Source organism: Aptenodytes forsteri, unplaced genomic scaffold (assembly GCF_000699145.1).
Source record: "Aptenodytes forsteri isolate BGI_AS27 unplaced genomic scaffold, ASM69914v1 Scaffold99, whole genome shotgun sequence".
In the NCBI taxonomy this organism is placed as follows: domain Eukaryota; kingdom Metazoa; phylum Chordata; class Aves; order Sphenisciformes; family Spheniscidae; genus Aptenodytes; species Aptenodytes forsteri.
In genome coordinates this window covers 3,114,936-3,127,551 of record NW_008795321.1, presented here as the reverse complement: position 1 = coordinate 3,127,551, position 12,616 = coordinate 3,114,936, and the positions used below count along the sequence as shown (strand labels likewise).

The following is a 12,616-nucleotide window of genomic DNA, read 5'->3' as shown; positions in this document are numbered from 1 at the left end:
CATTGGAAGAGGCTGCCCAGGGAAGTGGTTGAGTCACCATCCCTGGAGGTATTTAAAAGATGCGTAGACGTGGTGCTTAGTGGTTTAGCGGTGGACTTGGCAGTGTTATGTTTACAGTTGGACTTGATGATTGTAAGGGACTTTTCCAACCTAAATGATTCTATGATTCTGTAATTCTATGATTCTCATTACCCAGTTGCACTTCAGACTGGGCTTTAAATGTGCTATCCTGTCCATGATGCTATTTAAGCATCACCACTGTCTGAGCAAGCAAGATTGAAGCCGTGTAAAGGATGCCTAAGAGGTTGCAGTTAACCACCCTGACAGCAGCCCAAACACCCTTCAGGTCTTTAATACTGTCCTCATTGAGTGTCCCTGTTCCAGGTTGGGACTACCTCTGTGTCCACTGTTGGCATGCAGATTTCATACTGCTGGAGATGGGTATTGGCAGCTGGCCTGCATTGGCAGGTACTGATCTTGGAGTCCTCAGTACTACTCCTGAAGCAATGATATACTCTCTTCACTGGCAGTCCCTGTATGAGGAGGGCCTTCATCTGCCCATTTGTGTCCTCCCTGTGCTGCAGAGCTCTGCCCCATCTGCTGACACAGTTGTTTGTGAGACTGCACTGTAGGCTGAATTAGGGCTTTAACAACAACAAAAAACCCAACCTGAAACAGAAATGCCTCACAATAAATGGGAGGCTGTAGGAACTCTGAAAGTTAGCAGTGCCAGCCCAGCCAGCACATCACATCATCATCTAGCCAGGAAACACACTAAACGAACAACTTGCAGACAGTGGATGAAACTGTACAGGGATGTCCTAAGGAATTTTTGCAAGAGTAAAAATCATATGCCTGACGGCTAATAATCTGGATCTTACTAGTAAAGCTGCCAAAGTTTTTTCAGTTCTAGTCTTAGGCTCTAATCAAGGTATTATTTTTAAAACAGATGAGTATTTCCTTGTAGGAACTGGTACGTGCATGAACTTAAGTTCCAGAGGTGATTAATACAAAATGAAATATTTGAAGTGAAGGCCAGTGTTATATAAAGGATGCTTCAGAGTTTAAAAAATATTTAAAGTGAAGGCTAGTGTTATATAAAGGATGCTGCAGAGTTTAAAAAAGAATGTGAAATCTGAAAATCTGAAAATCTTTGTTTCTATATACTAACAATTGCTGATGTTATCTACAGATTTTCATGGCAATTCTTGGTAACCTGTGATAGGGAGAAAAATGTTTGTGGTAGATGAAAACCAGGTGGATGAGTACTTGTTTATTTTCCACAATTTTCCACTCATGAAGTAAAAATTTGCCAAACAGATGTATTTTCAGAAAGGGAAAGCAAATCATTCTGCAGTACAAGTGGTTTCTTTGTCAAGCTGCATTTACTTGGAAAAGCTGGTGTTTAGCAATATCATATATTAGCTATATCTCCAAATCAGTCTGGCACAGAAGAGTGATTTTTTCCTGCTTTTTGAATGTCACAGCTCAACTCTTAGATTGCTGTTCACACAAAAACCAGCTACAAGCCTCTTAGAACTGCGAGAAAAAGAGGATGAAATAGGAAGGGTCATAGGTATAATGTAGGTAGCATTTTTTAGAAGATAGTTGCATGCTTTCAGATTTGATACAATCTGATATGGGGCAGGGAGAGACGTAATGTGTGTGTGTGCGTGCACCTGCATGCATCTGTATGGGTGCTTTCCAGTTCTATGACTAGAATGAGAAAGAAACAAAAGCAAAATTTGTGAAAATGTGGGCTTCTCCAAGACAGTGGATGTCACAACAACGAGCATCCTTAGGAGCCTTCTATGTTAAAACACATTACTTCGAAATATGTAGAGCAAAATAATAATCAGTTTTCAACCGAACAAGCTTTTTTGTTTATTTCAGAAAATGGCCACTTACAATACATCTCATTCAAACTGTACTTCCCTTCTTTAAAGTAAGATTCTCAGTTTGATTTTTTTTATTCAAAGTTTCCTTTCAGATTTGTCCCAGCTGCATTTTTTCCCCTTAAAATGGTGTTCTTGGTGTTCTATATCATTTTATTGAGGAAATAACCCAAACTATTCCTCATATTAGAATAATACCAATCAAAAGAAAACTCTCTGTTCTATATATAATAAAGGTAGAATTCATTTCAGTGTCATCAATCTTAATGTAACGGTGTTTTCCTCTTGTAGTATTGCTTCAACATCAGAATTTCTTCTTGACTAGAAATTTGCCAAAGTTAGGTGATTGTGTAGGTTCCAGGTCCTTTTGATTTTTAATGCAAGAGGCTAAAAAACATTTTTGGTATGTTTTCCTGATTTATGCTAGGTCACAAAGATGGAAGCCATTTTTGTACTTGAACTGAAATGTTTGTAGTAAAATTTTGAGAGGAGCAAAAGTAACTATTTCTTGTATAGAACCTAACATCCCTACTGTGCAGATAGGCTAGTTTAACTTGATTTTTATTGTGTTTTCCTGGCCGAACATTTAATTGAAACAGAATGTAAGAGCAGATGAAAATAGCATGCACACATATCTGAAAGCTGTGGTAGACAATTAGCAGAAGAATGAATGCTATGGCTCTCTAGAAATCCTGCCCAGATGACTCACTAGAAACAAAGTTTTTTGAGGAATCCCTTCTATCTGCTTTGCTTCTTTGCCCCAAGATGTCTGTCGCCTCCAGAGGCAAGAATTAGGACACTTAGCAAGTGTAAACTTTTAGCAAGCGTAAACTTTTATTGTCTCTTGTCAAAACAGTTTAGTACTGTGCAAGAAAGCACTGGACCTTGAAGCTGATCTGCGTGAGTAAAGGGATGATGTAGCAAGCAAACCTATAATATGAGTAAACACTGTCACATAGCATGGCTTCATATTGAACTTGTAATTTTCTAGTGGTCACATCTGTGTACTGTCAATGTCATGATGCTAACAAGACATAATTTTACTCTAACTGTACAAGCAAATATTAAATTCTGGCTACTTGTTCAGAAAAAATAATACAATATGTAGCTCTGCGTAGGCAGGTCATGCTTCCCTCTTTCAGTGCCAGCTTAACTTACAGACAATAAAAATGAGTGGAAGACTGCTGGCTTATGCTTTACTTGACAAATAGCGCTTAGTAAACTTCATACACAGACTCTGTGAATAACAGAAATTCCTTCTTAGCTTTATAATGAAAACAAAAACACATTTATAAAGTTATTACAGTTAGTGTAAAACAATTCCTCTCAGTGAAACATAGCCGTATTTAGAGGTTTTTTGCTGGTTTTAGACATGGCAGACACAGATCTAACCTGCATCAACATAAATAGACTATAACCAATGTCTCTCTTACATATATGGAAATACTCTAGTAGGAGCACAGCATACATACAGTCCATTAAGCCTGCTTTCACAAAAGCAAGATTTAAAATGCTGTGATTTGATGACATAACTGGGATGTTTGAATGACTGGAGGAGTCTGGACTTTGCTGAAGAATTACTAGAGTTAATCTGAGTACATATAGGCAGGTTTTGAAGTTACTGAGGTCCGATTTTATGTGGTTTGGAAACAAACTATTAATGTTTGAGAAATCCTAAACTACTACTCTTCTTACTAAGTGTATTCATAAACACATTTCTTATGTTTTCCTTGATGGTGTCTGATTTCTATTGAACAGGAATAATGCTGAAGAAACTAGCCAGATTGTACAAAAACATGCAGATCTCAGATAAAACACACAGTGGTTAGAGAAATATAAAGCAAATGATCTTTTCTTTTAAGGAGACATTTTCTCTGGAATTATGTCATGCATCGAATCAACAGCACATCTCTGCTCTTGGACTCAAGTAAAATGAAATTGAAAATTGAAGAATGTAGAATCTTACTCCCTTCTAATTACTTCTGCTTGTATCATTTCATCTTGGGTAATTATTTAATCATATCTAAAAGGTACAGGAGTAGAATTTCCATCCATTGTTCTGAAAGCTGATAAACATTAGTTGATTGTCACAGAAGTAAAACAATCATAAATCATGATTGACAGTGATTTGTTTTGTGTATTAGAAAAAACTGCCACATTGTGATATGGGAATGTCTCAGATTTCCAAATACAAAACTTCACAAGTGTACCATACAACTGAGCTATTAAAATTGAAAATCTATTATTTAGAACAAGTATTTCATACAGGGAAGTTATAAGTGAGCTGAGCAGTTGATTGTTAACTTGCACCTTGGTCAGCCATAAATCTAGGCTTACATTACAGCACACAGAAAATGTCTGTGCTCAGCATGGCAAAATTGTCAGTTACTGATTTCATCATTCATCAGGGTAACTTTCTAACCTTATAATTCTCAAAAATAGATTGGCAAGTTTTCAGTCCCAGTGTGATTGTACTGGTGCTCAGCTGAGTGATCATGAGGGAAGCAAGGTGGTCATGGGGGAAGCAAGGTATTGCAGCCAGGGTGCTGGGAGATTTGTGCTGGGGTATGATTTATACAGAAGTCAAAGAGAGTGTCAACTGTCCTTTACAGCTGGTTGATAAGTATACAGTCTAGGCTGGAAAAGAAATGCATTGTCTTTAGAGCAAAGCAAGAAACAAGACTGCAGCAGTTAGATCTGGTCAACTATTATTTCTCCTTTATAGCTTTTTTAACTGAAGATAAAATTTTATGGGTACAATGAATGGTTGGTTTATTTGCTTGTTTTTAAGATCATCTGTCTTTTCATTGTCTGTTCTGTGTTTCTTCACATACTAAAGAAAAATTGTAGCTCAGATTTCCCTGCTCTTGACAAAATGCAAAACGTTGGTTTCAGTTAAAACTTTTTATTAAAAGTTTTCTATAAAATATGCAAAAATATTTGACTGAGATAGAGAGGTTTTTTTACCCTGAATGTCTTTACAGGAAAAAACAATGCCTTGATCAGCCATATTTGAACCAGAGTCTGTTTTTTGCAGTCTGTTTTGTTCCAAAAAGGCCACAGCTTATGCCAGCCCTGTTAATGGTACAGAAGAAAGATCTGGAAAAACATTGCACAGAGGATGAACTTTAGATGGCAGAGGAGGGAGGACCCAGCAACCAAAGCATGGTTAATGTCTCTCTCAAGAGAAAACAGTAACGGTGGGGAATGGAGTATTCCAGAAGTTTTGTCTAGTTTGGGAAGCAGCTGTGATTTAATGGCTGGTTCTGCTAAAGGAAGCTTACCCATTTCTGGTCCTGCTCTGCTAAGCGGTAGAGAAGCGGTCCTCTACCCGTTGCTCCGTACCCTTTCCAGTGGTGCAACAGTAATTACTCTTAAAGAGCAACTCGCATACATAGCCTGCAGTAAAGGAGAGTAAAGTTATTCCCAGCACCTGTTACCTGCTGAGGGTTTATAGAAGGCCTGTGGTAGTATTTTTAGTGGCAATTTGAATTAGCAGTGTGTGTCTGCAGTTGCACAAATCAGTGTAATACCCACCTCTTGCTCAGGATATTTCATTATATGTATGTTAAATACATATATTGTCATTCTAAAATTACATATTATAATATACAACACATGTATGTGTGTGTGTAGGTAAGTTTATAAAATCTGTATTTCTAGCCCTTGTGGTTGTAAATATGAATCAATAATAATGAATGCATGGATTAAGAACTATCTTCAGAAATCAGATAACAGCTGTCTCCCAGTGTTGGTTTCACTGTTTTTGGTTTTCTATTGTTGATCCCGGGTTTTGTTTGTTTTTATAGCATTGACTATTGGGCAAACCAGAAAATTTATGTCAGCACAGGTTGTCATGATAGATTTGTTCTCAGTATCAAAGGATTTGCAAATGCAAAACAAACCTCCTGAACAGTGCAAAATAGAAAAATGTGTAAAATGGGCTGTTGCTGTTATTCAATACTTGTAACTAATGTGTAAATAATGTGTAAATACTAAGCTCTCATTTTCTGTTCTGCTCACTGTTTCATCCATTTGAGTGCTATCTGATCGTAGAACATTGATCAGTTTATTACTCACCAAAAAAAAAAAATTGCGCAAACAAACAACTTAATACAGGCGACCTCTGTAAATTTGTATTCTGTGTGATAGAATCGTGATTTTTTTATGGAAGTCAGATTTTTTCATATTTATTTTCATATTAGATTCCACAGAAATTTAAAGTCACATTAATAATGTAACTGATAAGAATTTGAATCTGGATATATCTGGCATTTAATTTCACATGCACTTAATTTCATGAAAAAGCCATATTACTAGTGATAGCAGTAAAAACAGAATAATTAATGGATAAGAGCAGACAACCATACATGCTACACTGGAAGAAACATTTATACTTACAACAGAATGTAAATATGGATAATAAATGAAAAGCATTTGTCAGGGTATTTCTCCCTTTCTTTCTCCCTTTCTCCCTTGTTTCCCTCTTTCTCTCCCCTTCCCCCCTTCCCCCTCTCTGTACAATTCTAGAATAACAAGTTCTAGAATAACAAGTATGCCTCACAAAAGTAGTGTATCTTCGGGCTTAATAATGACTCACTAAATTTTTAAGAGAAAGAATAATCTACAGCATGCATCGTCTGTGCATAGGTATCATAGGCTGCATAATATCTCTTATTACAGTCACCCTACCTCGGATGCTTGTGATGTGTTCTCCACTCTGTTGCAACAGTTTTATACTAATGCATATCATCAGAATGCAATCATTTGAATGATTATCAGCATCTTGTGGCACAGTAATGGGTCATTCTACAGTTGCCTTCAGAATCATTCCCTCTTACTCTTGTTTCTTCATTTCTGAGTACAGGATAGACAGAAATTTCTCTTGTTGCTCTTCCTCCTCTTAGGAGTTTTTCAGAGGTGCTAGGTTATGTTCTAGTTACTGTTAACCTGCTCAGCTTTCATGGCACCAGAGAGGAGAAGCCTCAGTTGCATCTGTGAGATTTGCTTGTTGGGACTCTGATATATGAGCGCAGCAAATCCTACTGCACTAGGTCAGGTTTCTGTCCATCATGCTGCGTGAACTATCTCTTCATCAGCATGGGTGACAGGACAGGATATTTATCTGCATCTCAGCCACTGCGGTGGCCCACATGCATGTAAGCACAGACCCTCCTTTTTCATGCTTTTAAATGAATACACCAGCCTGTGAGCTGAGATGGCCATAAGGAAGAGGCAAATTTTTGTATATATATCAGGCAGGGGGTTGGGACAGGCATCAGTCCCAGCAGCCTGCAACAGCATCCATCTGCCAGAAACGTCAGTGTACAGTTTTGCATTACATCTAGGACAGCCTTGTGTCAGGGTGCTGCAGTAGGCTTTCTCCCTTTTCCTTATTTTAGTTTTGGGATTTTTTTTTTAATTGTATTTTTTTATTGTATTGTATTGTAGCCTTAGGGTGAGACTGTTCATCCGATTTCATCCAAAGGAAAACTCTTCTTATGAATTTGTTTATTAATTGTTTGCAGAGTGAATTTTCTGCTGGATCAGCCAGATAAACAGACTTGCTGTTGATGGATCAGGTACCAGGCAAGTGGCCGTGCCTGCAGCTGGGATTAGTGGCAGTGACTGAGCACTCACTTTCAGATGAGTTGAGCCATAATGTGAAACAAATGCAGTCCTAGTCACTTTAACAATGTGGTCTCAAGACAACTTTGGTCTTTGGTCCATATAAGGTGGTACCACTTCCATCCTGACCATCTTGAATGATACCACTCCTGGCTGCTTGCTCCCAGTCCCTCGTTTCCACTGCCACGACCACCTTTGCTTTTCTGGTCCTTCAGTGAGCCAGTTCAGGGCACTAAACCAGCAGGAAAGTATTTGTATTTTTTATAGTATCCCTCTGCTGATATGAGAAATGTCAGACATTTGATAAATCTCCATTATCCATGAATCAGGACACTCTTTTGTAGTGTATGACAAGAGAACACACGTAAGTCCATCTGTCCAAGGTCCTATCTGTACAAGTAGCCCTTGTCCTGAGTACAGTCTTGTTAAGCATCTGGAAGAGTTTCCTCCCTCAAAATCGAAAAAATCCCTGCTATAATGGAAGGATATTAACCAGGATTTAAAAGAAAAGAATTCTGCTTGTGCTCCATTTCTTCCTCTAACCCCTCAACATTTCTTCATTATAATTTTTCAGTGTCTTAAGGATTTTTGTGATTTATTTCCTTTTTTTTGTCCATGTTATAATCATTTCTCCTTTTTCATCTCTTGTGTTTCAGTTGCGATCTAGCTCAGAGCTTGGCCAGGACATCCTGAATGACTGCCTCACAATCCAGCCCCTCCAGCCAGCCCCGTCACCGCATGATGCTGCAGATAATACCATGGGACACTCCCCAGGGCCTGCTAATGATATTTACCCAGGTATAGAAAAAGACAGAAAAGCAGCCTGCTATATTATTGCTCACTTAAGATTAGGGATGATTTTGCAGAGTAGCATGTACTCTAAAGTCCATATCTATCTCATGAGAAGGATAGAATCAGCAAAGTAATATAAAAAGATAGATTTTGAACAGATTTTTACATGTTTTTTGAAGGGAGGCAGGACAAACCGTATTTTATCCATGAAAAGACCTATGCAACAAAGAGCAATATTTTGGTCTATAGGCATTTGACTTCTGCTAGCAATTCACTTCTACCATTCCTTGTAAACATCTTGAATTCATTAAGCTTCATTTAAAATCAAAGGAGTATTTTTTCTCTTCCTTATTCATGGATCACATATCAGTTTTCCAATAGATCTACATTAATGAACTTAAATGCTGCATTATGAGCTCCCATATTATGACTATAAATACGCCAATAAACACATTTATGCTATAAATGTGATAATCCTATTTTATTGTTTCAGTTAAGTATCTGAGATTTTCATATTAAAATACCTAACTCTGTCATACCTGGCTAAATGTACAATTGTTGTTCACATTTCAGCTAAATTTGAAACATTTCATCAGTTACGAGTGATAATACATCTCGAAGCTCAAGACAACGATGGGCGGGATGTTAACATTTTTTAATGCACTATTTTAGTAGTTTAAAAACATCTGTTTTTAACTTTCAGGCAGAATGCATTACATCTTCTAGCAGTTCAACTTTTAATTGAGAACCAGATGTAGGAAGTGAAAGAATTAGCTGAATGTTATGTGCAGTGCTGAAAATTACATTATATGAAGTGGCACTTCAATAAGCAGTTATATTTTACTGAGAGGCTTGTAAACCTATCAATTCTATGATATGTTTTCATGAAGGCTGTTGACTAGCTACACACTAGTTGATGATGTAGGTTTATATGACAGAAATCAGGAAATTTAAATCTGTGATTGACTGTATCCTAATTTATAAATTAGTTGGCATTACTTGTATGCCGTTAACTTTTAACTGCTTTAATCTGACTATAGGCTGAGTGTGACATCTGTTATTTGAAAGCTAAAGGAAATTTCAAATTTTAAAGATCTGATTTTAGCCAGGGAACCTCTAGTGACATGGTGTTGGTTACAGTTGCTTATTTTATATTGTACTTTGAGAGGGAGTTGGATAGTGAGGAATGTTGAGATTTAAAAAATGATTTACTAGTATTGCCCAGTGTAATGAGCAAAACTGAGAGAGAATAAAAGACTCAGCTTTCCCTTTTCCTTTCAAGTCCCTAGATAGGATGGAAGCTAGGTGGGGACAGTGTGTCAGATGAGCTGAGGTTTTCAGAAACTGAGGACATTCTCACAGGAGATTTCCACTGGAATCTGTTGAGCGCTCAGCTCTTTTACCAGTCTAGCTTCCAGACTATGATTGTCAAACTCCAGCTGCTGGGTCAGTCCAAACCTTGGCTGGCAGCAGCTTGAACAAACTGCTGCCCCATGACTTGTCAGGATCCTAAGCCGAGCAAAGCTATTGCCTCCAGCCAGGCCTTAGCTGGCAATTGGCTGCACTCATGATGTCCCATAGTCAGTTTTTGAGACTGTGGCATTACTTTTTGTAATCTCATTCATGCCTTGTCTTTCAATACTTGGGGTTTACAGCACTACTAACTATGGACATTCTTTGATACAATAATTTATTTTGTTTTTTTCTTACTTGGCACTGCTTCCTATTGTGCAGCAATTTTTATAGTATTAATCAACATACTTTTATCATCCGTAATTTCTCTGTAAGTAATAAACTGCTTTCCCTTACATGTGTTCACAGCTATCTATAACTTGGCAAATTTCTCGTAGCTTTATTTGCTTGTGTTGTTTCACATCAGTTAGCTGAGGGTATTATGTCAGGTGTAGATGAATCCATGTCACTTCATTTTGACAACCACCCAATCCAGTTGAAATTAATTGTTTCATTAACGACTCATCAGGGCTGCTACATAATAATATAGTATGTGAATAAGTAAGATAACTCCAACAGGGAGGGAATTCTTTTATTGAAATGACAACATGAAAATTATTCGTGCCCCAAGGAGAGAAAAGCAAAACATACGAAAGCTTAAGTGTCCTGACTTAGAGAAGCTACCCTTTAAACTTCTCTGAAAACAATATTTTTTGTAAATACAAAGAAAAACTTTGAGACTTTTCTGAAAAATAAAATATGTAACTTTTACTGGGAACTGTTAGAAACAGCATATTAGCTGAAATGTGTCTGTGCTACTTTTCAAGCAGAAACAGGAACAGATTTCCATTCTTCCAATTCTGTTAAATCAAACTTTTCTCACTTGAAGGTTACTTTTCCTGTAGTTTATGCACATTTAAAGCAAAGGTAGGTTTTCTCCTTTCCTAAGAGATCTACAGAATAAATGTTTGAAAGCAAACTATTATAAATATGTAAGAGATGACAAAAGTAGACATTTAGATGCTAGTCCATTTCCACTTACCAAAGTACAACAATGCCTGTAATGATCACCGTTTCTCTGTACTGTTAAAATACAGAATCTGCAAACACAGATATATTTAAATGAAATACAACAATAATCTTTTCGATTACATATCTGTTACTTAAAGTTAAGACTGCATAAATGTTTTTTCTTATCTTGTGGCCTTTGTGACTTCATAAAAGAAATCTGAACTGAGTATAATCTTATTAATACAGTGAGGTAACATGACAGATCCTTTGCTTAAAACTAACACAAAATTACATTTACAGGTCTAAAGTTAAGCATACATACTCTTCTAGGGCTAAACATAGCGATTGAAATTGAAATTGAAAGTCTGTTTCTCCTGAAGTGCGAAATTTCTGGTAGCATTTGATAAGTTTTAATTTTTAGAAATACATAGGCTTTTTGGTTTATTCAGTTCATAGAATGAATATGTGAGCAACTCATTCATAATAAGAATATATAAATGATGTTTTTTCTACTATGAAATCATATCAACTTACTTTGTATAGTGCTATCTAGAATCCCTATGGCTGAAAGAATCATAAATAATGCAGTAAAAAAAATTATTTTAACTGTGCTGTTTGGTTAAAACTTGACCATTTAATATTTAAGAATAAACCAGAATGTGTCATTCATTTATAAATAGTTACTGAATATCATATTCTGCTCTGCTCCAGAGCAAGCAAATGATATTACTAAAGCTTGTCAAATGCATGATTTTCTTTGCAAGTTGGAAATTAAAAATTGCATCAGGAAAGTTACAGAAGGTTTTGCAATTCTAAGTGTATTTTGAATAATGTCTTATGCTCCAGTACTGTGAAACTTTGACCTAACTACTTTATGCCTATGACTTAAGATGTGCTTTATTTAAGTAACATGTTTCCTTGTGTGGGTTTTTTTTTTTCCAATTAAATAGTACTGAGCTAGGTGCTCTACACACATAATAAGAAAGAATTCATTCCCAAAGGAGTTTACATCTAAGATAATGTTAGGGCAGTAGGTAGATAGAACAGGCTGGTGGAGGATAGAGGACTCATACAGGAAAAATGAAAGCATTTTCTTAAAGCAGTTGTCTCAGTGAGTGAGCTCCCTAACCATTAAGCACCATGGGCAGTGTGGGAGATGTCTGAGGAAAAAGCAGTCTGTTTGTTAAAGCTGACAGCCTTGGGAAGTAGTTATGGCTCATTACTGGAAGAAAAAAAGAATGAGAAGGAAGAACTGAGATATGAATGACCATCGCAGTGAAAAACGGGGTTGTATTTGATGCATAGGGAATGGATGCAAAAGAGGAGGTGATGTAGGGTAACCAACACTTAAGAGGATCTATGTTGTCACCTTTTTGGCTGAATTTAAGTATGTCAAACATATCCAGAAATCCTACTAAATGTGATATATTACCAGGTAGGACCATACACACATTACAGGGGGCGGAAAAGCGTTAATATTATTATCTTACCTATTTTAAGGAGGATAGTTTATTTCCCTTCAGACTTGTCCTTTTATTCACCGGTTTTACTTCTGAGTTTATAATTTCCATTTTGAGACAGCTTAATGGTTCTCCAAAAATTGGTGTAATGGTTGGGTTCACATTGTGAAGAGACCATTTACTGATGAATTGGTACAAATATTGTAAGCAACAAGGCAACTGCACAACTCCCCCCCCATAATCCAAGAGGAAGCAGTTAATGACCTGCTACGCCACCTGGATGCTCACAAGTCTATGGGGCCAGATGGGATCCACCTGAGAGTGCTGAGGGAGCTCGTGGAGGAGCTCGCCAAGCCACTCTCCATCATTTATCAGCAG

General features: G+C 37.0%; 1 protein-coding gene across 1 annotated transcript in view; it reads left to right on the top strand.

Moving 5' to 3' along the window:
* Positions 1–12,616, top strand: part of GLIS3 (GLIS family zinc finger 3) — a 177,566-nt gene that overhangs the window by 137,830 nt on the left and 27,120 nt on the right. The window contains exon 6 of the mRNA XM_009279945.1: positions 8,180–8,321. Coding sequence (XP_009278220.1) covers positions 8,180–8,321 — 142 coding nt within the window. The remainder of the gene's footprint in view (positions 1–8,179; positions 8,322–12,616) is intronic.